This window comes from Ovis canadensis, chromosome 10 (assembly GCF_042477335.2).
Source record: "Ovis canadensis isolate MfBH-ARS-UI-01 breed Bighorn chromosome 10, ARS-UI_OviCan_v2, whole genome shotgun sequence".
In the NCBI taxonomy this organism is placed as follows: Eukaryota; Metazoa; Chordata; class Mammalia; order Artiodactyla; family Bovidae; genus Ovis; species Ovis canadensis.
In genome coordinates this window covers 68,405,589-68,430,543 of record NC_091254.1, presented here as the reverse complement: position 1 = coordinate 68,430,543, position 24,955 = coordinate 68,405,589, and the positions used below count along the sequence as shown (strand labels likewise).

The window sequence follows — 24,955 nt, the reverse complement described above, 5'->3', positions numbered from 1 at the left end:
TAAGGTAGCCGGGTCTCTCATAAAGTTAGTTTGTGGCTAATGAAAATATTATGGTTCATGGACTAGTCACTCAGTACTAGATATGAGATAAACTGAATACAATCCCAGACTTCAAGAAACTGTTGTGGGGGCAAGCACATAAACAACTATAATAAAATGTAATAAAGTTAGCTTAGCATAGAAATAGCTACATGGTCAGAGCACTAGAAGAGCATTCAGAAGCTATGATGATGATAGCTGACATGGGGAGGGCTGTTGGAAATGGTTTCAGTTCAGTTCAGTTCAGTCGCTCAGTAGTGTCTCTTTGCAACCCCATGAATCGCAGCACACCAGGCCTCCCTGTCCATCACCAACTCCCAGAGTTCACTCAGACTCATGTCCATCGAGTCAGTGATGCCATCCAGCCATCTCATCCTCTGTCGTCCCCTTCTCCTCCTGCCCTCAATCCCTCCCAGCATCAGAGTCTTTTCCAATGAGTCAACTCTTCACATGAGGTGGCCAAAGTACTGGAGTTTCAGGAAATAGTTTAGGTTTAAATATTCTGGGGCTTCCCTGGTGGCTCACATGGTAAAGAATCTGCCCGCAATGTGATAGACCCAAGTTCAGTCCCTGGATTAGGAAGATTCCATGGAGAAGGGAATGGCTACCCACTCCAGTATTCTTGCCTGAAGAATTTCATTGACAGAGAAGCCATGTGGTTGCAAAGAGTTGGACATGACTGAGTGACAAACACTTTCACTTTAATCATTCTACTTAAAATGCAGGTTTTTATTTTCTAAATATATTTTTGTGACAGTATTAACACCAATCATCAGGATGATTAATAAGAAATGAACTTTCCCTAGTAGCTTTGGAAAAGTCTTTTTTTTTTTTTCAGATTATCTTCAACATATCTTCTTATTGCATAGTCTCCAGGGATCTGTGGGAGAGACAGAATATTCTCAGCTCTTTATCCCATTCAAGATTGTGGGGATGATAGGTACTAAAACACCATGATAGGTTTAAACAAGGTGACAAGAACAAGGAAGAACACAGTAAGATGGGGAAAAGGCAAACCTTGAATGACAGTAGGTAATGACCTGGATCTTTCTCATTCTTAAGCCTTAACCTACAGCCAGGAATACGAAAGATGCATTAGCAAAACATGTGAAGCCTAGACCCCATTGAATATGACTTCAAACAGCCAGAAAATAGCCAAACCAAATGACTTTTAGCCCAGGCTTTCTGGAAAAGTGGCTGTTAAACAGACAAACAATGTGACTATTTTGCTCAGATCTCCATTCCAAGCTCAGGGATGGTCTCCAATTCTTAGGAAATTAAGTTACTGAGCTGTATGGAAGAATTTTCATTGTCACTTGTTAGTCGATTTTGAACTGGAACTGGCTGCTTCAAGTGAATTGCTGGCTGCTCCAATCTCATGATTATCTGTTTTTTTAATAGAGGTGATAGTAAACACACATTTACCTCATTTACCACACACACACACACACACACACACACACTCACACGCTTTACCAATGAGGAAGGTAAGAAGCAGAGGGGTTAAACAATAGTTAAACAAATAAAAGCCTGTACAGCCAGGAATTTGTTCAGGCTGGGATTTCTACCTTGCAGTCCAGGTGCAGAATCCTTTTAACCATGAGATTGCTTCTTGTAATTATACTGCTCTCCCCTGCAAAGAGTACTAAAAGTAGTTACAGTTTTGTTTCTAAACCTCCTTATTCACAGGTTGCATTTGTTTACATAATTGAGCACACTGGCTCTTCCTTAAATTAAAGTTAAACTCCAAATCTGTTATTTATACTTAAGATTCACTGCCCCCCCCCACGCCCCGCCCCGCCCCGCCCCATTGGTAGGAAGTGCTAACTTATAGCCTCACATTCTTCTTCAGAGCTTAACAGCCTAGGGGTACATTTCATTCCCAGCCAGGCGCCTGAAATGAAGAATTAAACGCTTGTGCGACTGCTGTAGAGGAGTGTGGATGGTTCACACTATTAGAAGCTTCTCACATGTGGGTGTAAATCACAGTCCACGGCTCTGATCGTTAAGTCTCTTTCAAATAGAAACTACAGGAGAACCAACAGTGAAAGCATGTCTTCACGGAGAGCAGCGATTAATGTACCCAAAACGTTTCTGAAACAAATGAGATAACCACCGCGTGTCGTTTTTAAGGTGACATTACATCATTTAAGAATGCAAAGAGAGCTGAGCGCACAAAGTTGTTTGGAAAAATTCAAACGTAGAGACAGTGTCTTTCCTCTTCCGTTTTTGACTGCGCCGCGTTTGCAGACTGTCAGGTTTAATCTTTAGGTGGAAAACTCTCCCCCAACTCCCCATCTTCCGGGAAAGATCCTGGGATTTCAAATCGCCTTTCAGCATTTTCTCTCCTCTCGCTACCAATCAAACTTTCATTTAAACTTTCAAGATCTTCGACGCCCGTAGCAACCCGCCTTCCTTCCCGTTCTCAGGAATCTTTGCAGCTCCCCAAAAGAGGAAAGTTTGTTTTCGAGCTAAAAAGGAAGGAAAGGAGGAAGGGACCAGACGCCGGCGGCCGCGCGTTAGGAAAGCGCGTTTTCGTTTCCGCGGCGGGCGCGTCGTGGCCCTGCCCGGCCGCCGTAGCCGGCCTCGCGCGGCCTCAGTCGCTGGGAGAAGCCGCGGTCGGCGGGACTTCCGTGTTGGCGGGATTCTGAACGCTGCCATGGCTCAGACCGTGCAGAACGTTACATTGTCGCTCACTCTGCCCATCACGTGTCACATCTGCTTGGGGAAGGTAATGGGTGATGCCTGACACGGCTCCTAATCGGGGTTGGGTGTGCAGGGGCCCTCCGGAGCCCAGGGCTAGCTGGGTGTGCGGCGGGGACGCGGCGGGCTAGGTGAGGACGCCGACCCTGCGTTCTCCTCTGGCCAGGGAGGCCGCGTCCCCGGGGGACAGAGGGGACGAGTCGGGACTCACGGGGTCATCTGTGCGCCTTTCGGAGGAGGATGACAGCGGCCTGGGGTGGGGAAGTAAGGAGGCCTCAGTCGGGTGACTCCCGGCGTCGAAGGAGGCCTGGTCAGAAATGAATCCCCGCATTTCACGCCCCCCGGTGCCACCCCATCACGGCTGAAATCACGTTTTCTGAGAGCCTCGCGACGGTTCCTTCGTCCCCTGCACGAATTAGAGTGTTTTGTTCTTGGGCCTTCGGTGCTGGCTGGGGAGGCTTTTCCATTTTCAAGATAATTTTTTTCACTCGGCCTTGAGAGTGGCCTTTGCTCTGGGTTCAAAATTGGAAAAAGTAAATAGTACGTTCCCCTGAATGACGTTTAGAATGGGAGATGTGATCTTTAATTCCAAGAACGGATCAGCCACGAGGTAGAATACCCTCTCTCTTGGGATGCAAGAGCTGTCTACCGTGTTTGTGAAACCAGGTGGAGAAAGTTGTAAGAGTTTTGAATTAGAAACGGAGTTTTGAAGGTTCTCATGCGTTTGTCTCCTCTTTATTTCCATTTGTGCCTCTCGTTCTGTTTTTAAAAGAGTATATTGTTTTACGATGTAGGTCCAAATGAAACTTACCCCACCCCCCACGGTGAATTGTTTATACATTTGTGGGGAATGGGTGAAGGTGTTGCCTTTACGCCCCACACTGAAACTGCAGCCACAGGCATAGCGTTAGGAAATGCAGTTATTTCATGGAGCAAATATTTGAGTGCCAGTCAGTATGATCGTCTAATCCTCTGTTTTAAGTCGAGGTGAATTTTCTGAGTTCAGGGAGTAGTAGGAAGTCAGGCTTGGGAGAAACTGATAGCTCTTGATATGCATCTGAATGAAATGCCAAGGAAATAGCAAAGATGCTGTGAGAGAATATAGAGATAGCTTGATCAATTCTGACTGGAAAGCTTAAGAATGGCCTTTGGAGGGTGGTTATTTGAGCTTGGCACTTGCTACTACTGCCTACCTTTGTAGCTGGGAGGAGGAGAAGATGTTTCTGTTTGCTGAAGTCTACATTTGGCTCCTGACTTGAAGTTCCACAGGTTAACTTCTGATTGAATTTACTCCCAACAGTAGCCTGTTAAAAGGCTGATAAAATATCCTTGGGAAATAATTTTCATTTGGTTGTAGTTGTGCACATTATATCTAGTTTCCATTAGTTAATAGGCTATGCTGAAGATGTCTTCTGCCTGGTTGATTTTTTCCATACCTTTGCTTTCTGTGTTTTAACAAAAAAGATAACTAATAGAATATAGTGATTTGCAGATTACAAAATGCTTCTGTATGCATTTTATTATTTCATTTACCACTCTCACCAGTGCTGTGAGATAGGTAGGGCTGGTTTCCCCATTTTTCAAATAAGGAAACTAAGGCATAGAATCTCCAGCATTTGAACCTCTGTGGTTAGCATTTGTGTCTTCAGTAAGTTACATCCAAAAACTCAGATGAACTCATGCATAACAGCAGACACTTTTGGTGAATTTTCCCCTCCTATACTGGTTAGCTGTATTCTAGAATTAAATCTAATAACAAAAGGTTAATGGTTTGTAAATAGACATTTTCTTATATCTACTGTGGAGACAGAAAGGTGCGATTGGTTGACAGCCCCGAGTACTGTATTTAGACTAAGTTCTAATCCAGGTCTTCCACTTAACTAATTCTATACCAGTTACTTAACTTATACAAATTACTTAACGTCCCTAAGAGCAGTTTCCTTATCTGTACAGTGGGAATGATAATAGTATTAGGGCTTCCCTGGTGGTTCAGACAGTAAAGAATCCACCTGCAGTGCGGAAGACCTGGGTTCAATCCTTGAGTTGGAAAGATCCCCTGGAGGAGAGCATAACAACCAGTATTCTTGCCTGGAGAATCTCCATGGACAGAGGAGCTTGGCAGGCTGCAGTCCATGGCGTCGCAAAGAGTTGGACATGACTGAGTGACTAAGCACATACAAACATAGTGTGAATCTTGACACTTAATCATTTAAGAAATGTTAACCTTTGTTACGGGCACTGAGGCAGACAAACCCGCAAAAATGAGGAAACCAACCTTTTCAGTCACTGCTCCTCCCAATTGCTTCCTGAGGCCAGGACACTCAGTTGATGAAGATTTACATTTCCAGAAGAGTAGGACCTGTTTGTTCTGGAAATTTTCACAGTACATCCAGTGATTTTTGTTGTTGTTGTTGATTCCATACTCCTGTTGCCTTTTGTGTAGTTAAAGCAAATGTGATCTGCTTGTGCTACTCGGCCTCTCCTCCACACCAGTATTTATGGGGTGCTGGAGACAGCCTTCCATCTCCCTGACACACACATTTCTGGCCACCTCTGGAGTCTGCCTTCAAGCCCTTCCAGGATAGGCCTCATCTTTTGCTGTTCTCGCCATTTGTCCCTTACAGAGGTAACAAGTCTTCATTTTTTATTTTTCAACAGAATCAGGGGCCATTATCTCGAAGAGTTACTGTTAAAAAAAAAAAAAAAGATGCATATTACTTAAGGAAAATAGGGGTGGGAGAGACTTTGAATTTGAAGAGATAAGATAGTTGCTGCTTGGAAAGTGGGTGAAAGTGAAGAATGGTGGGGAGCAGTAGTCCGAGATAGCCCAAATATGTATGTGGTTAATGCTTTGCCTTTTCAATACAAATGTACTTAAAATTGAAAAGTTTAAACATTTTGCATTTGCCACCCCCAACTCTACCTTAGTCTTAAAGGTGGATTTTCTCTGTTCAGTGTTTAGCAACCTTGCCAATATTGTAAGAAAGAGCTCTGTGTGACCTGGAAAAGTGAAGTACACCCTGTGGGACAATTCATATATAACACTTTGTGGCCTATTCCGCTTTAATTTTTTTACTGTGCCTTGGGCTAGTAAGCCAGCAAGCTGAAATGATACAGCCCAGGATATGTTAAGTGACATTTTGGTACTGCTGCCACAATTAGACAGACCAGTTTATCTCTAGATAATTCCAGGCTTTTATCTCTTCAATTAGGATTCAAGCTGTGAAAAGAAATTGTTGCACGTAATAGTTTTATTGACTGACTCTGCGTTTTGCCATGAGTGACAGCCAAATGTGGACTGCAGTTGGTTTTAATCAAAGGACAAAGGAGATTCTCAAGAGAAGTGGCAAGCGACTAGACTTCTAATACCCTTTAACATTGATATAGCATATCCAATTATGTCTCATTTGAGTATGAATCCAAATTTGGGTACCATCCTTTAAGATAAATATACATAAACTGAAGTATTTGAAATCATTTGGAAAGGATTTGAAATTGAGATTGGAATATAGATGGAACAGAATAGTGTTGGAGTGAACAGACATGATAGCAACTCATTAAATAATTAAAAGTATTTTCGTTTGGAAGAGAATCAAACTTTGTGTAGCTCTACAATATTAAGATTTATACTTAATATAAATGGAAACTTTCTGGCTGAAATAATCAGAAATGAAATTAGCTTTCTTATGATGTGTCCAGTAGTTGGATAGACTCTTTTCCACTGGGAATACTATGGGAAAGAACCCTTCTTTCAGGGAGGACTTCTTGCTTTGCTTTCTACACATATCATTGATTTAAAAGGTTGAAAAGATAGGGCTAGAGGTAACACCTTAGCAACCTAGCGTCCTGACTCTCGGTTGACTAAATTCATTAATCAGTGCTCAATAGGGGCTGTTGATTGGCCAGCGAGCCATCCTTCTCAGTACATTGAGTCCATGTTTGAGTCCTGATTGCCCCTCAGTTCCCAAGAGTGGATTTAAGAACCAGCCTTGTACATAATCATCACAAGAAGTTTGCTTTGAAAAAAAGCCATGTGGAGTATAAGTTTTGCTCTTTTCCCCTTATCTAGATTAAAATAAGCTTCAAGAATGCAGATACTTCCAGAAAAGTATAACAATAATGTGTTTTCACATAGAGTATAATAAAAATTAATTCAAAATGTTGATATATTCTAGTAATTTTCAAGTTTGGCATATAATTTACTTCACAAATAAGATTCCAGTTTATCCTTAAAGCCTTCTAGGTAGGGATAAAGGCGGGAGAGGGGAGGTGTATTATCTTTCTTTCAAACCCAGACAGAAGTGGAGACCCAGACCAATAGGCATTAAGTAGTTTAGTTCTCAGGATCACACAGTTTTAAAGTTCTAGTCCTAAATTCTGGCCCAGAGCCAAAGATTTCTTGCAACATAGCAAGAGCAATCCAGGAATTTTGTTTTTAAAAATTGCCAAATTTGTAAGGTTGAGAAGGTAGGCTCTTCCTACAGTCATTTATCCCTCAGCTTTGTTCTTCAGTCTTTCTGTAATAGGTCTCCTCTAGTGAAACCCATGAAGTTTTGATATTGGTGCAAGAGAAGGGAAAAGAAAGGTTAGCTCTAGTCTCTAGTAAAGGTGACTGAAGAGCAGAGAAATTGATTTTAAATGTATTTGCCAGACCAGTTGGTAAAGTTTATCTACAGTTTTTTCCCTTCCATCACCTCCATTAATACTGTATCTCTTTTCTGCAACCCCTGCTGATCCCAGTTGATTCTTTCAGGTGTGTTTCCTCGATTTCTTACTCCCTGATTATTGTTTACTAAACTTGCACTCAGGAAGAAAGAACTATTTCTTAATTGAAAGAGCACTCAATTTGCATGTTTAATGGTGGTCGAATGCTGGCTCCGCCAGTTAGAACACGTATCATTATTTCCTTGAGTCTCAGTTTCCACTGGCTGCAAATTAATTTGATACTATCAACCCCATTGCATTGTTAGAGAAATTCGTGTACATTTCCCAGACCAGCAGTTCTCAGTAGGATGGAAGTGCATTTTGTTGTGTGGATCACAATAAACTGAGGAAAATTCTGAAAGAGATGAGACTACCAGACCACCTGACCTGCCTTTTGAGAAACCTATATGCAGGTCAGGAAGCAACAGTTAGAACTGGACATGGAACAACAGATGGGTTCCAGAAAGGAAGAGGAGTACGTCAAGGCTGTATATTGTCACCCTGCTTATTTAACTTACATGGCAGAGTACATCATGAGAAACGCTGGGCTGGAAGAAGCACAAGCTGGAATCAAGATTGCCTGGAGAAGTATCAGTAACCTTAGATATGCAGATGATATCACCCTTATGGCAGAAAGTGAAGAGGAACTAAAAAGCCTCTTGATGAAAGTGAAAGAGGAGACTGAAAAAGTAGGCTTAAAGCTCAACATTCAGAAAACGAAGATCATGGCATCTGGTCCCATCACTTCATGGGAAATAGTTGGGAACACAGTGGGAACAGTGTCAGACTTTATTTTGGGGCTCCAGAATCACTGCAGATGGTGACTGCAGCCATGAAATTAAAAGATGCTTACTCCTTGGAAGGAAAGTTATGACCAACCTAGATAGCATATTCAAAAGCAGAGACATTACTTTGCCAGCAAAGGTCCGTCTAGTCAAGGCTATGGTTTTTCCTGTGGTCATGTATGGATGTGAGAGTTGGACTGTGAAGAAAGCTGAGCACTGAAGAATTGATGCTTTTGAACTGTGGTGTTGGAGAAGACTCTTGAGAGTCCCTTGGACTGCAAGGAGATCCAGCCAGTCCATTCTGAAGGAGATCAGTCCTGGGTGTTCATTGGAAGGACTGATGCTGAGGCTGAAACTCCAGTACTTTGGCCACCTCATGTGAAGAGTTGACTCATTGGAAAAGACCCTGATGCTGGGAGGGATTGGGGGCAGGAGGAGAATGGGACAACAGAGGATGAGATGGCTGGATGGCATCACCAACTCGATGGATGTGAGTTTGAGTGAACTCTGGGAGTTGGTGATGGACAGGGAGGCCTGGCGTGCTGCATTTCATGGGGTCGTGGAGTCGGACACAACTGAGCAACTGAACTGAACTGAAAGACATTTGTGATTGTCTTCAGAGCGGTGCTACTCACATCTAGTGGACAGAGCCTCAGGATGCTGCTAGCTAAACATTCTATAATACATAGGACAACCGTCTACAACGCAAGACTTTTCGTTCCAAAATGTCAGTAGTGCCAAAATTGACAAACCCTGCGCTAAACCCCTCTGTAACTCCTGTTAGGGAAGTCTATGGGGTCACACAGAGTCGGACACGACTGAAGTGACTTAGCAGCAGCAGCAGCCAGCAGGATAGATTTTGGACTTCCCCGGTGGCTCAGACAGTGAAGTATCTGCCTGCAGTGCAGAAGGCCTGGGTTCAGTCCGTCGGTCGGGAATATCACCTGGAGGAGGGAACGGCAACCCACTCCAGTGTTCTTAGCTGGAGAATCCCATGGACAGGGAGCCTCGTGGACCACAGTGCACGGAGTCACAAAGAGCCAGACACAACTGAGTGACTAAGCACAGGATGGATATTAACGGGCTGCACTTTTAGGCATGACTCCTTCCAGATATTTGCTTTTTAAGAAAGGGATTTTTGGTGGTAAAGTCTCTCAAAACTGAAACGTCTTCAGATAAAAGACGCTACGTAGTAGAATTATATATAATTGGGCTAATATTTCTTTACCTAGGACTGCCTCTTTAGGCCCCTTCCAGTGAGAGAAGAGCCTTCTTTTCACACATTCCTTCATCTTCTCTCTCTTCTTCTCCTCACCAGCTTCACTGGGCATTACCCTGGCACACCACTTCAGCATGCTTACTCCAGATGAGTTTGGAATTGTACATGCCACTTGTCTTTGCCATTGTTGTCTTGCATGTTTTTTTCATATGAGTGCTTACTATGTAAATGCCACAGATCTCATTTAAGAGTAAATAGGATAAAAAGTCTAATAATATAGGCAAATTATGACTATTTCATATCTTGAGAAGATCTTATTAAAGGAAATTATTTGTGTGTGTGTTTTGCTATTATATATAGCAGGATCTGAGTAGAGGAGATGGGTGGACAGGAGCTGAGGGAGGGCTACATTCTTTGTCTTTTGTTTCTGTAATTTATGGTCAAATAAATAACAAGTAATTTGTTCTAGGAGTTCCTTCTCGTTTATCAGTTCCTGTTCTGCTAAGTAAATTTAAACCATTGTCTATAAATCTTCATCTGATAAGTACATGGTTCAAAGAAATGAAGCAGTCAGCTGTTTCAAAATCCAACACAATGGTGGTGATAATACCGGGCATTGACAGTGCAAACAATTCTCCTTTGGGTGACATTGCCAGCAGCTTTCAGCTGACAGAGCCAAGTAGTCTGCCTGCGGTTGTTCCTCTGTATCATTTTGGCAAATTAAATGGAAAGGTTAAACTTTCACTTTTTCAAAATTTGGCAGTGGCTGTTGACCTTTTGCTTCTTGAGATGTTTTTAGGAGCATTATCTCAGCCTTTCATTTTAATACATCAAAATTCACTTATATTAATATTAGAGTGTACATTGTATAAGTTGTTGGTGGTAGATACAAAGATGAGCAGGACAGTGCCCCTGCCCCCAGGGAGCCTAAAATCTAATAGGGAAAGCAGGATATAAACAATTTTCCAAGTCCAGTGAACATTAAATCAGTGCATAAGAAATGCCCTTATGAGAATTCCATAAGGACCCAATTAATTCTAAAAAAGATTAATGAAGGCCTTACAGAAGAGGTAAACTTTGATTTTTGTCTCAAAAGATGGGAAGGATTTTGTTTTGATTGGGTAAGTTGCAGGCCAGCAGAACATGTCAAGTTAAAAAATGAGAGCCCAGTAAATAATAAGTCTCTGTTCTTCATATTCTTTTTGATGAACATCAGGTATATATCTGTGTGGTTGAAGTATTGGTTTTGTCCAGTATTGAAATGGATCAAAGGAAATGGCCATTTAAGAAGCAGATTGCATTATTCTTTGGATGCTGTACTCAAAACTGTGAGTAGGGGGAAAAGGTTGTTTTGCAGGAGAGCAGTCCTCCGTATTGTAGCTGGGTGGCTCTGGCATCAATATGAGAGGTGGACAGGAGTGAACATGTGGCAGCAAGGATGCTTGGAGGAGGACATTGCAGTAGCTGGGGTAAGAGAAGGGGAACCTGAACTCATTGAGTTGAAGATGGAAAAAGAAGGGATAGATGGTAAGTAAAAGAACATTTAGTGGTAGGTTTGCTACATTTCGACTATTTGGGGGTATACTTTTTTCCCCTACATTATACCATCTCTGGAGTCTGGTTGTATTTTATAAGCCGTGGCATCTTACAGGGCTTCCTTTGTGACTCAGCTGGTAAAGAATCCGTCTGTGATGTGGGAGATCTGGGTTTGATCCCTGTATTGGGAAGATCCCCTGGAGAAGGGAAAGGCTACCCACTCCAGTATCTTACATTTTTCATCCTTTTTTCCTGGTGATACATAAGATATGGATATATCTTAAAATCCCTGGCCTTTTAGACTGATACATGATACCAGAATTTGGTGCCAGATTGGATGGTGAAGATGAGTAAAAAGGGTGAGTCAGAGACAGCTCTGAGTATTCTAGACCAAGGGATGAGGTGGAGATGCCATTAACTTAGACAAGAGGGAGTGCAGGAGTGGGGTGAATGTGTGGAGGCTGGGCTTGTCTTTGGGCATACTATAGTTGGGGCAGCTTTAAGATCCCTACATGGAGTTGGCTCCTGGGCGTGTGAATGTGGTCCTTGTCTCCCTCTCCCCACCCTTTTTTCTTTTCCTTTCCTGTTCTTTCTTTTCTCTTGAGGAATTGCTAAGTGGAAGTCTCTGTGCGTACATCTTTATATTATTAAATCTTAACAGCTGAATGAAAAGTGTACTAGGTTAAACGATATATTTCAGAACAGGAAACATGACATTGTTTAACTAACGGGCTAATCCAAAGTCAAGCAGCTCAATAAGTTGTGGAGCTGGAGTCTGCCCCAGGTTTCTTTTGAAGCCTAAGCTCTGCCAGTTACTGAGATCCAGTTACAGAGGCTTCTCAGGAACTATTACTGTAGAAAAGATGTTAACACTATGTAATACATGAGATTGGAGAAAATAGAACTTTGTCAGATAAGATGTCCCAGGACAAAACTTTAGGGAAAGCAGCTGTGCCACCTCCTGTAATTTGATTGTGAACATCTTTCCGCTCCTCCTTATCACAGCGACTCCTCCAGTGTTACTTCAGCCTTTTCATGTCATCGTTGCCACTCACAGACTCAACAGTGTTTGACCATCCTGCTCTATACATGACCCTAGTAAATGTACTTTCTTATCTTTCAAAATAATTGCTTTAATCTATTTTCTCCAGTTGATATTCCTCCCTGCTTCCCACTTGCAGCTGGTAATCTCACCTCCTATTTGATAGACAAAATATGAGTAGTTGGAACATGAGTTCTCTCATCTTTCTATCAACAGATCGTCCATCCTCTGTGTTTGTTCTTATAGCCTTGGTCTTTTCTTCCCTTTTGTTAAGTTGGAAGATAGCACCTCACTCCATATGAGCCACAATCTCCCTGCTTGTGCTTTGGATCTCATTCCCCTCTTGACTGCTTAGCAACGTTGCTATCTATGGCTCTGATCCTTCCCTGTCTTCCTCCATCATTAACAAATATCTGCTTTTTTTACTGTACCATTCGCATTATCATTCCTTTCCATGGCCACATGTTGTGTTCTCTGCTTTACAGCAAAACATGAAAGATGACCTGCCTGTAGTCTCTGTCTTCATTTCTTCACTTTTCCTTGTCTTACACTCTCAAATCAAGTTTCCATCCCCACTATGCACTGGAAACAGTGCTTGTCAATTAGAGACCACAGTGACTTCCATGCAGTTAAATCCTGTAGTCACTTCTCTGTCCACATCAAATTCAGTCTCTCTTCAACGTTTGACATGCATGACCACTCTTGACAAACTTCCTTGTGTGACACCATGTTCTCCTGTCCTCCAGCACAGGCCCCTCCTCCTCATTTCCCTTTGCCAGTTGGTCTTCCTCTTCTTCTGTGTGCTGGAATATATACTGTTCTGCCCATGCAGGGGATCTTCTCCAGTGCTATGACTTTAAATGCCATCTTTTATGCCAGTGATCCTCAGACCTTGCCTTGTCCATTTAAAAGCCAGGTTGGTATCACAGACTTAACAGACCAAAGCAGAATTCTTGATTTCCACCACGTGTGAGGCCTTCCTTTTTGCAGTGAAAGTTGCTCAGTTGTGTCTTGACTCTTTGCGACCCATGGACTGTAGCCTGCTAGGCTCCTCTGTCCATGGAATTTTCCAGGCCAGAATACTGGTGTGGGTAGCTGTTTCCTTCTCCAGGGGATCTTCCAATCCAGGGATTGAACCCAAGTCTCCCACACTGCAGGTGGATTCTTTACCAGGTGAGCCACCAGGGAAGCCGAAGAATACTGGAGTGGGTAGCCTATCCCTTCTCCAACAGATCTTCCCAATCCAGGAATCAAACCAGGGTCTCCTGCATCACAGATGGATTCTTTACCAGCTGAGCTACCAGGGAAGTTTTTAGTTTGGGGAGATATTTAATCTTTGTTATGAGAGCATTTACGTAGAAAATGCCAATTAGATGTGTGCTTCTAATGAGGGAAGCCTAGACAGAGTGGAAGAGTGTTTTGAATCCTCTTAATATGCACAGTTTTAAGTTTTGAGCATTGACTTTCATTCATTTTCAGATGAGTTAATGACCAAAAACAGAAATAAACTCACTGCCCTAAAAGTCCAAGGAGATAACTATTAACCAGCCATCTTAACTGGGGGGTACACATCCTGCCAGGAGCCTTATAGGAACATGGAGTATGTGCTTGTATGTGTGTGTGTGTGTGTATGCCTGTGTTTGGGGAAGCTACCGGATAGGCAGAGTAGTATCTTCCTGGTACTTCCTTTGAGAATTTTTTGTTCTGAAAACATTTCCTGACTTACGGATAAGATTAAAACACCCGTGAATGTATTATGGTCTGGACTTTAGAAACAGATGAATTTTTAGGAAAAACTAACCTTCAGAGAGAGTTCAGGTTTGTCTGCCTCTTGAGACCCTGATCAGGAGTACCTCCCAGATGAGCACTCACTCCTTGTTGTTGGTAGGAGCGCTTTGGAAGGAGTGCTGTGTTTCATGGTCTTACTGTGTTTGAAAGTCTGTCTGTCTGTGTTTTAATCAGCCCTACCAAATCAGTTGAACTCAATGAATTAGAATTGGTATTTCTCCAAGAGGAAGTCTAAAGCTGTGCAGAGTTATCTTCTCTGTTTAGTTTTCTTCTGTTAGTGCTCATAATCAAGGGAGCGTCTGAATGTTTGGAAAGCCAAACTAAACCCAGAGAGCTCTTTGCTCGGAGACTTAAAATGACTGCCTGCCTGGCATGGATCATTGTATATTTGTGATTTCTTTGAGAGCTGGGACCCCTTTCAAATTAGTGAGCAAGATACTCAGTATCCTTCTGAGGCAGAGAGAGAGCAGCATCGATGTTTGTGAAAAGTGGTTTGTGGTGGTTCTGCCTTTCATTCTCCCTCTACTCATTCCACTTTCCCTTGATCTTCTAGGCCCTGCTGCAGAAGGACTCCACAGTGGTAGTGTTTTTATTATTAGAACTAAATATTGAAAATGGCTATAGAGTATCTTGAGTCCCACGGTAAAAATACTACGTAAATAAAGTGAAACCGTTCTGTGTCCTTTTCTATTTTTTGTTTTATCTTGTTACATTTGTGCTATTTGAAAAATATTCAGTCATTATTCCCTCTGGCAAGTTCCCCAATATGTGGAATTTTAAATACTGTCTTAATAGCAATTACTTTATTCAACAAACCTTTATTGAGTACCTGCTGTGTACTAGGCTGTCCCTAGGTACAAGAGCAAAAGTGAATGAGATGAAGGAAGTTATTGCCCTTCCGGAGTTTCCATTCTAAAAGGGGAGAGAAGTACAAATTTATAAGAAATATGTAAACAAACATATAAAGTCAGGTAGAAAACTAAATCAGCTTCTTTCTTCTATTTTCTTTCTGATATAACGGCTACACACAGCCAAAACAAAACACCTACGTCGTTAACCCTGAGCAAGCCACCTGATCTTTTCACCTTGGTCTCCTTATTTGTAAAGTATATTTACTGTTTATCTTTCGGGATTAGAGAGAGAGGATATGCATGGGAAACTCATTGTAAAATATAAGACAATATAAATGTAAAGTATTTGTACTTGATTACATTGAGTCAAAGATTTATTTATTTGATGTACGTCAGTATTTCTCTCAGCATTGTTTGCTATTTAGATTATAAACCACTTGAGTGTATGTCATGTCTTTTAGGGTTGTTTCAACTTTCGTGCCTCTGGTTTTGAGGGCATTCTTGTAAGACATCAGTGCTAAATTGTTGATTGCTATTGCTCTGTAATATAGTGGAATGAATTGAGGGAAGGATTTCAAGCATCATATGGATGACTAGACTAAATAATCTTCAAAGAACCTTCTAGATCTGACATTTTATAATCCTTGGCTAGAATAGTTGAAGAAAAATTGCCCCAGTCTTAATGGAACAAAATGCATTTTCTCTTTGGCAGTAAGTGTGATTTGGAACAAAATAAAACCATTTCTTAATGTATCAAACGTTTCCATCTTTATGACCAGATATGTAAGCTAGTAACTGTTACACGTGTGTAAGAAACAGTGTGGTAGCGGAAGCAGTGTTTTTATGAATACTAGATATGGCCTCCTAAAGCACCTACTGCCGTGCTCTAAAGCAGCGGTTTGTTTGCTCTAAGCTAAACCTGTTGAGATTCTGGTGACGACTGTTGCCCTGTACTAAAAGTAGTGTTTCTTTTTTCAAAGGTACGCCAGCCTGTCATATGCATCAACAACCATGTGTTTTGTTCAGTTTGTATCGACTTGTGGTTGAAGAATAATAGCCAATGTCCAGCCTGCAGAGTCCCCATCACTCCTGAAAATCCTTGCAAAGAAATTATTGGTAAGGGTCTATTGTAAAAACACATAGAAACTGATTTAAAACAGGGTTTAAATAGTGTCTGTTTGGAGGAAGACTGAAATAGACAACTTTTGGTGATGTTATTTCCCAGTATCATACTGGGTGGATTGGTCATTTGGCTTAATATATATAAGTGGAGCAACTGAGGAGCATGAAGCACTGTGAGAAATCACTGAGCCTTCTGGAACTTTGATTCCGGTAGAGACTGTCCATATGGATGAAGTTTAAAAAATATATATATATATATATATATATATATATATATATATTTGGGTGCACCAGTTCTTAACTGCAGCCGACAGCTTAAAAAGCAGACAAACAAAAACGCCCACAAAGTTCAAACAAGCTAGTTCAGCTAGGAACATGGAGAAGGGATTCATGAAACAGTGGCCTCTAAGATTTAAGGATAAATAAATTTTCAGTTGGTAGAGGTGAGAGAGACCATTTCTTATAGAGGGAGCAGCATTCACTGCAGTTGGGAAACAGGAAAGTCTAGTTGGGTCTCACTGTTGAAGTAAGACTGAAAAGGTAAATTAAGACTTTAGCACAGAGCATCTTGAGTGACAGACTAAATCAGGGAGTTGCTGTATGGGTGAGAAGGGTAAGGTGGGCATGATGGTTTTGAGCAGAGGAATGGCATAATCCAAAGTGTGTACTAGGGCTATTACTCAGGTGATGATACATAGTTTGGGCTCCAGGGGAGAAACAGGACATGAGTAGGTCAGACTCTTGCCCAGGTGAGGGAGAATGTGAGTCTGGATTAAGGGCATGAAAAAGAACGTTCAGTGCTACAGTCATGTAGGTAAAGTGGGGTTGGGGGCAGGTGGTAGGGGTAAAACTTGAACTGGAAGATTCTTAGAAAATGAAACATTTAAAGAGCTTTTATAGTGTTATTTCTTTTAGATTGTTAAAATGATTTTTATTTGTTTCTGCTTTAGGAAAAATTGAAAGTGAATTGATGATAGCATGAATTATAGGGAAAAAAACTTTCGTCTTTGTAATAGTCCCAAATTAGGGAAAATGGACTTATATAAAGTTTTTATAATAGAAAGGAAGATATATATGCTAGAATGAAAGAAGAACCATTGGAACTTTGAAACTAAGCGATCTGAAAGGGAATCAGAGGTGGCTCCAAGGTTTCTCTCCTGGGTACCTGGGTGAAGTCTTACAGAGGAATATTTCTGTGCTGTGCTGCAAACTGGAGTGTTAATCTCTCAGCCTTTACTTTTTTATCTGCACTGATCTTTACCAGGAGTCAGGTCTTTCTTTGCGGACTGTGAGCTTTGTTGATTAAAATAATTTAGATGTTTTTTTCCCAGCTTCTTTTTGCATCCCTTCTTTCTTCATTCATTTGTATCTAAGTGATATTTTATAAATTCTCTGAAGTAAAATGGTTCATCCATCCTTGCATCTGGATGGAGTCCTGTGAAAAAGATTTGTAAATGCCTTTGTTATCATGATGCTAAGAAGTACAAAGAAGGTAACCACAGGGTAAGTGAAGAGCTCTTAGGAAGAATACATTTTGAGTGTGTATATGTGAGTTATTGTGGGCATACAATTAATGCTGTGATTTGTAATCCATCGTAACTGGGTTGTTAGAGTCAGTGAAAGACACATTCATCTTTTCAGTTGTGTTACTAGTAACTATATATATTTGAATACGTTAGTTATAATAATATGCATTATAATATGTATATCATATATGTGACATATAAGATAATATATTTAATAATCATATATATAATATTGATTTATACAACAAATAATATTTTAATTATACAGCTTATTGGTTAGATGTAATCACTGGTTTTATCATTAACAGGTGTCTGGTATTCAAAATTTGCACTAGTTCAAATGAGTTAATAAAATATAGCCTTTGCCTTCATTGAGTTTAATAAGATACCCAAGTAAGTAAACATAACATGATATTTTACTGAAGGTATTTCTGATGGTGTTACTTACTTATTTTTTCTCAGAATTGAAGTACAGAAAAGGATGGCAACACAAAGTGGATGTAAGAAAAAGGATAGGAATTAAACTAGAGACTACATAGAACAATAAGGAAAGGGTTCATTTTAATTTTCATTCTACCCAAATCAGAATGAAAGGTTAGATTTTATTTTTGCCCCTATAGGAGGAACGAGTGAAAGTGAACCTATGCTAAGCCATACAGTCAGGAAGCATCTTCGGAAAACCAGACTTGAATTACTCCACAAAGAGTACGAGGTAAATACTAAGTAAAATGTTAAATGATGACAGCATTGAATTCTAGATAAAACTGAGCTATCAGTCTGGACTTCTTAGAGTAAGTATCCAATGGAATCTTACGTTAAATGCCAGTTTAAAAATATCTGATAAATTCTTTTTTCCTTTCCTGTTTCAAATAGGGAAACAGATGGAAACATTTCCTCTTTTTCTTGCTTTTAATTTTAAATTTGTGCTCAACAGAAACATCATTTTTTAAGTTGCTCCCTCAAGAAGCTGGGAGATAAAGGAAACTCTCAATGTAGAAGTCAGTCTTCCAACCCCACGTGGCATTATGATTGCAAACAAGTACTGTAACCTTCATTCTGTGTTTGTTTCTACCTGTAAATTCACTGCCATTTATAAGTCTGATAAGTTCTGATACAGAAAATATACTTATGGTAGCTACCGACAAAGAGATTTTGGTTTGAGATATGCTATTGCTTCTTTTTTGTTGCATGTTTTAAGAAACATTTTTAAAATGTTTGTTGAATTTTTAAATGATGTTTTTAAAAAATTATGTATGTTTAAGGTGTGCAACATGTTTTGATATACATATACAGGGTGAAGTGATGACTTCAGTCAAACTAATTAGCATAGCCATCTCCTCACATAGTTACTATTTGTGTGTGTGTGTGTGGTGAGGGCATCTGAAATCTACTCAGCAGTGTCCAGTAGACGGGACAATATTGTTACCTGTAGTCATCATGCTATATCGTAGGTCTCTAGACTATCTCTAGCTGCAACTCTGTACCCCTTGAACCATCTCCCTGTTTCTCCTGCCTCCCCATTTCCTCACCTTCCATGCTTGGTAACCACTGTTTAACTCTGCTTTTATATGTTTGACTCTTTTAGATTCCACATATATGTGAGATCATGCAGTTGTTTTCTGCATGTGATTTGACATGCAGGTGATTTGACATAGTGATGGAATTTTTTCTAAATTAGCTTCATGCTAATGGATATATATACTTTTGAATAAACATTAAGTCCAGTTGTCATTTTATATTGACTAAATGGGGGATAATATTGCTCTCTTCCTTTGACACAAAATATCTTTAAATTACACTACATAAATGGAAACCAGTTCAGCTGCTTCAAAAATTTTTTGAAATAAAATAGGGCATAGATAAATGACTGAATAAATGTTCGTTCATATGTGTTTTCTTGTTTATATTTATTCATTAATTTATTCAAACAAGTAAAGCCCTTTTCTCATTTTATAATGCCAGTTAACTCAAAACATATTGTAATTTAAAATAGTAAATAGTTCTGTGTTAACTCTAAAATGTATTCTTATTTATGTAATGAATATTTATCACACTTAGATACTAATCAGATTAATGCTTTAGGAGAGTGCTGGCATGTTTATTTTCTGAGAACAGAATTCCTAATAATTGTAGTTTAAGGTGAAATATCCGTTATAGGTAAATAAATGGTATCACAGAAGAGAGTTCTAGCCCCAGTGTTTCATTGCTGGATTCAAGGATGTTCTACATGGGGAAAACTAATACTTGAAACAGTCACAGCAGTAGCTAAAGAGCTAGAATTCAGAAGAGTTCACAATTGCAGGTATCATTCTGATGTGGAGGGTGAAAGGACATGGTATATAGTTTTACTTCTATATGAAGCAAAAGAGAGACATCAGCCAAAACTACGGATTTCCTTGATCAAAACTGTATTTTTAAATGCCCCTTAGTAAAGGAATTAAACATGCCTCAGAATTTTCTTCTGAAGAATCTACTTCCTTATTGAATTCATGTGACTTTTCATATTTTCTGAATATTTAAAATGGAATTAAAGATTTGACATTTTCATTTTTTAATCATGAATGATCATTGAATTAAAAGCAATAGAGGTGCCAATTTTTATCAGTCAAAATACATTTTGAGAATTTCAGCTGTATGTGACTTTCTGTTTACAAAGTTATTCTAATGCATAAAGAATCTGTGTGTCTACAGGATTTTTAATGTAAATTTTAAAAACATGTCGACTTCACTCTAGCATGTGTATGTGTTTAGTGTCTGTGTCTACCTGATGGCTGTGCAATGTTTTTTCAGGATGAAATAGATTGTCTGCAGAAAGAGGTAGACGAGCTTAAGAGTAAAAACGTCAGCTTGGAATCACAGATCAAGACTATTCTGGATCCTTTAACCTTGATGCAGGGCAACCAAAATGACGATAAACTTCCAGTTGCAGATAATCCAAGTAAAATTGACCCAGAAACTGTAGCAGAGTGGAAGAAAAAGCTTAGAACAGCTAATGAAATCTATGAAAAAGTGAAAGATGACGTGGATAAGCTAAAAGAGGTAAGTTGTGGTTGTGTTTAAAATTCCGTAGTATTTTAAGTACCTTCAAAAGAATAAATAGCCATACTATTTTGAGTCATCCTTTAGATGATTTGGGGAGAAAGGACAAATCCCTGGATGAGCATTTAGAAACAATAAGAAAACTTTTTCTCTTTAAATCTTAATAGCTGCCAAGAAATATCAGGTGGTCCTATTTGTGACTGTAATTGGAGACTTTGTAATTGGAGACTTTGTAGTGCCTCTATATGAGTTTACATCTTCTTGTGAAAGAACGACATCAGTTTAAAGGATGTGTTTCTATTTCCCCCGCTTTGTGATTTGACTTCCTTTTTTTTTAAAAGCTTATGTCAGTAACTGCCATGTATGCATAAAGACAGGCCTGTCCATTTCCCTACCTATAAAATGGAAGGTTTGGACCATCTTTTCTCTAGCACTCCCTTTCTCTGATGTTTTAATATTGTAAATAGTTAAAGACTTACTAATTCCAAGAGAACTGTGAGTGATGGCTTCAGACTACTCCACGCAAAAGAATATTGTCGCTGAGAGGCAGTTTAATTTTTTCAGTTATTCTTTATCCACGCAAGAAGATAGAGAAAGCATAGGTGAAAAGGGCAATCCTCTAGGATTTTCCAGTCTAGGTAAGGAGGTGATATGCATGGCATCAGCATTAGAGGTAATGAAGTGATGTAGAGCTGTGCTGGCCAGAGGGACTAGCCTTTTGTCTTGGCTTCAGGTTTATCCACAGTGGAGGCCTGTTGTGCTGAACAGAGATGGGCTTGTGGTATCCAAATTCACAGCCCCCATTCAACCTATCTGCATTCTCTTAAAATACTGTCACTGTGCTGAACTACTGAATTCCACCTCCTGAAATCATTAATGCTCTACATATTTTAGAGATGTACTGCCACATACCGGCTCTCTGATGCTCAGTGAGATTAAATAGCAGAGAATTATCTGCAACTCTGTGTGAATACTAAGTCAAATTGCATACCCACGTATAAAATAAATGCCATGTGGACTCAGGAAGGCCAAGATGAGAGAAAGTTGGAAACATAGTACTTTTAGAGAAAAAAAAAACTATGGATGTAATTGCACTGAGTTTGCTACAAGCCTAGGGGAAGTGTGTTGTTCCTTTGGTTTATAGTGGCCACCATTACCGTGTTAGTTTGAGAGGAGAAAAGGACATGGAAAGGTAGCTGAGAAGTCACGGTGTTTGTCAATCAGCCATGTCCTCATTAACTGTCCTTGCACTATCAGTAAGTTTTGTATGGTTTATTTTATATTGTTGAATTTCATTAAAATATTTGGCAATAAATGCTTCTTAGAGCATGAAGATATGTATGAAAACTCGACTCTGAGTTTGTAAGAGTGGTATAAGGGATGTATGTAAAAGAAAAGCACATAAAATATAGTTTTTCTTTGTTCTTTTAAAGATCATATGTTAAATTCAATACCCAAAGTTACCTTGAGACCTCACAATTATTTGGGATACTTGAAAAGCCCATTTTGAATACCTAGTGAAGGAATTAGGTAGAACTAGGCAAAAAACTGGAACATAAACTAAAAAAAAGTGGACTGCAGAGGCAAAACTTGAATGCAAAATACAAAATAACAGCATACTATAAAACAAATATAGGAATGCTGAAGATTCAGAATAAAGGACTACCTAGATTGAGTGAAATGGACTTTTTTCCTCATGTTTCCAAGACAAGTGCGTTTTGAACCATTATGAAGCCAGTGTGGAGATCACCAAGTATAATAGTTAGCTGACGTCTTTATTACTCTTTTAGGTGCAACAAATAGGCAGGAAGGACTCTCCCTTTTGTAACTTTACCCATCCAGTTCTCCTGAACTTGAAAATATCTCTGATAATTGAGGGTTAGCCAGCCCATAAAGAGCATCTTAGAAAGCCTCGGGACTGGTGAGAGACCTTGTCCAGGGGGATGGGGAAAAGAAATCAAATGAGGTTCTAATTTAAGCTTGTCATTCATCATCAAAAAACATTCACTAAGTGCCTCCTCTTACAGTGCTATGCTTGAGGGCTTAATTCATTGTGTGTGCATGTGTGTGTGTATAAGGAAGTATATTACCTTTCCTATGTCTTCAGAGAGGCAGTAATGGTGTTTATCAGTCACGTAAAGAATTAACTCTCCACAGTCCTGGTTGGTTTGCATCCATGAAGATAAGCAGGTACTCAATCCAAAAGGAACCTGGATACATCTGAGAGAGTTAGGTCTGGTGTTGAAAAGAGTGTCCTCCGCCCTGCTTCCCTTCCTCTTGGGGCATTTGTGTGTGGATGGGCAAGTAATATAGTCAAGAATTCTAGAAATTATTGGTCGGATTTTTTAAATCTATTTTCAGATTTTCTTAGTTTAAACCTTTTTGTTGACAATTGTTCTGACACTTTGAATGTTAATAGTCAGACAATGAATTTCTCCTGCTAGGTTAGTGAGATTGGTTCCTAGCCTGGGAAGTCTTATTTTTTGTTGGAATTCAGAAACACAATGACTAGCAGATTTAAAAGAAGTCACTTCTAAGATTCTACAACAGACACTCTACTTTTGGGGCTGCCCAGGATCAATATTGACCCTCTAGATTTTCTAGCAATAAATATTTTGTCAGGCAGTTTTTAGGTATGCAACTCCAAGAAGGAAATCATACTTGCAATCTGAAAAAAAATCAAAAAAGAATCCATACAATTTATTAGAAAATATTGATCCAAGAGGTTGTGAGCCAGAGCATTTGGGAAAGCCATTTTGAAGAAAGCAAGCAAGTAGTTTAACGATATTAGATATGTTACCACTAAAAACTTTTAAAATAGCAACCAAAAATCAATCTCATAATGCAAGTTACTTAGCTGTTAGTTTTGTGAATAATTGCATGTGGTATATTGTTACCATGCTTAGAGTATTCAGTTATGTGAAAAAGGAAAAAAAAAAAATTGCCGATAGTCCCATAACAACTCTAAGCTAACTAACATAGCTCCGTTTATTTCCCTGGATAGAAGATTTGCAAAGTGCTTGGGGAATTTGGATTAAAAATGTGTGATCGTGTTCAGTTTCCCAAGTCATTCCCAATGGTGATTTTAAGTTTCTGAAGACATGCTCTGGTGTTCAGTTTTCTCATACTGTTGCTCTAAAACATACAGATGGCTCATGTCATAATTTTTACACATTTGTTTTTAACGTGTGCTTAATTATTTTCAATACTTTTTTTTTAAGGCAAATAAAAAATTGAAATTGGAAAATGGTGGCCTGGTGAGGGAGAATTTGCGGCTGAAAGCTGAAGTTGATAACAGATCACCTCAGAAGTATGTATTTTGTTCATAGAGCAATGTTTCAGGTTATGTCAGTATTTTAAAATAAGCTGCTATTACATTATGTTTTTCACTGGATTCTTTGTTGAAACATGTAAGTTTAAGTAGAATGTCTTACCTGTAAATGTCAAAAGTGTATACTTAGGTTATTGGTGAAATCTTAGTCTCAGTTAATGCTAATGTCGGAAGAAAGGATTTCCTTCTTATCTTTTTTCCTCACCTAATTATCAAGAGGTTTGTTTTATGTGACCTAAGACTGGTGAGCCTCCACTTGGTTTTACATATAACTGTTTAATGATCCCAACAAAGAGTACGGAGACTAACATGATGCCTTTTGGATATTTTTTGAAATAATCTTAATGATAGTTAAAATTCATCCATTGCTTTGTCTTTACCAGGTACAACAATCTGTGACATAGAACTACTATTATTCTCCATTTACAGATGATAAAATGGAGGTATAGAGATCAAATTAATTTTTCTAAATCTTCACAGCTAGGAAGTGGTGGAAATAGGATTCGAACCCAGGTAGTCCAGCCCCAGAGCTGTGCTCTGTTACATTACACTGAAAGCTGTTATACTACCCATTACCCTAAAAAGCCTATCTGAAATAGAATTTAAGGCTTCATTTGTTGAATTTTGTACTGATTTGAACTGTACAATTAAATGAATTCTTTTATGGTGGGGATATTTTCACTCCATTCCAAAAGATACAAGATTGCAAAATTTTGAACAGTTAGTTTAAAATGCTCAGACACAGTTGAGAATTAAGACTTGAAGATTAAGAAAAGAGAGAGCACTTGAGGTTGTTATTGTTCTAGGGGAAAAAAAATGACAAGTGAAAAGAAAGTGTGAGCCCCATCCCTCTGAGGAGTGGCATATCAGAACTCCACACTTTCTTCCTGTCCAGCCATTTTCTCCTAATGGAAAAAGACGAGAAAGGCATAAACAAACATTGGAAATTCATCCTACCAGAAGTAGTTCTCTGTTTGTCATTTGAAAAGGAGAAAATATTGCCTTCAGTAAAACCAACTGTGGTATCAGGAAATGGTAGAAGTAAACCATAATTACTCAAAGCAGAGATAACTAACCAATAGAGAAAGAAGCATAGCTTTTACTTTTAAATAGTTCCTTCCCCTGTGCTCTCCAACCTCATTTTTCTTTTCACTTCAGATAATGTCCTACTTTGATGAATTAGTGAAATAAGCTTAGGAAGTGTTGCCGTTAATATATGGTGGTTTGAATCTCTGCTCTTCTTATTTATTGGCAGCTCGCCTTGCCAGTC

The 24,955-nt window shown here is 39.5% G+C and overlaps 1 protein-coding gene and 1 long non-coding RNA gene across 3 annotated transcripts in view; one reads left to right on the top strand and one right to left on the bottom strand.

The window, feature by feature from the left end:
- Positions 1-747: 747 nt before the first annotated feature.
- Positions 748-3,093, bottom strand: LOC138446648 (uncharacterized). 2 transcript variants are annotated; one of them, XR_011259490.1, is made up of 3 exons: positions 1,880-3,093; positions 1,608-1,672; positions 748-919 (listed from the first exon to the last, which is right to left on the bottom strand). It is a non-coding gene; the product is annotated as an uncharacterized lncRNA (long non-coding RNA). The 2 variants fall into 2 exon arrangements; XR_011259489.1 differs by lacking the exon at positions 1,880-3,093 and having other exon boundaries at positions 1,608-1,692.
- The window catches only part of OBI1 (ORC ubiquitin ligase 1), a 42,315-nt gene continuing 19,953 nt past the window's right edge, over positions 2,594-24,955 (top strand). The window contains exons 1-5 of the mRNA XM_069601862.1: positions 2,594-2,770; positions 15,648-15,783; positions 17,936-18,027; positions 20,106-20,354; positions 23,576-23,664. Coding sequence (XP_069457963.1) covers positions 2,699-2,770; positions 15,648-15,783; positions 17,936-18,027; positions 20,106-20,354; positions 23,576-23,664 — 638 coding nt within the window. The 5' untranslated portion in view covers positions 2,594-2,698. The remainder of the gene's footprint in view (positions 2,771-15,647; positions 15,784-17,935; positions 18,028-20,105; positions 20,355-23,575; positions 23,665-24,955) is intronic.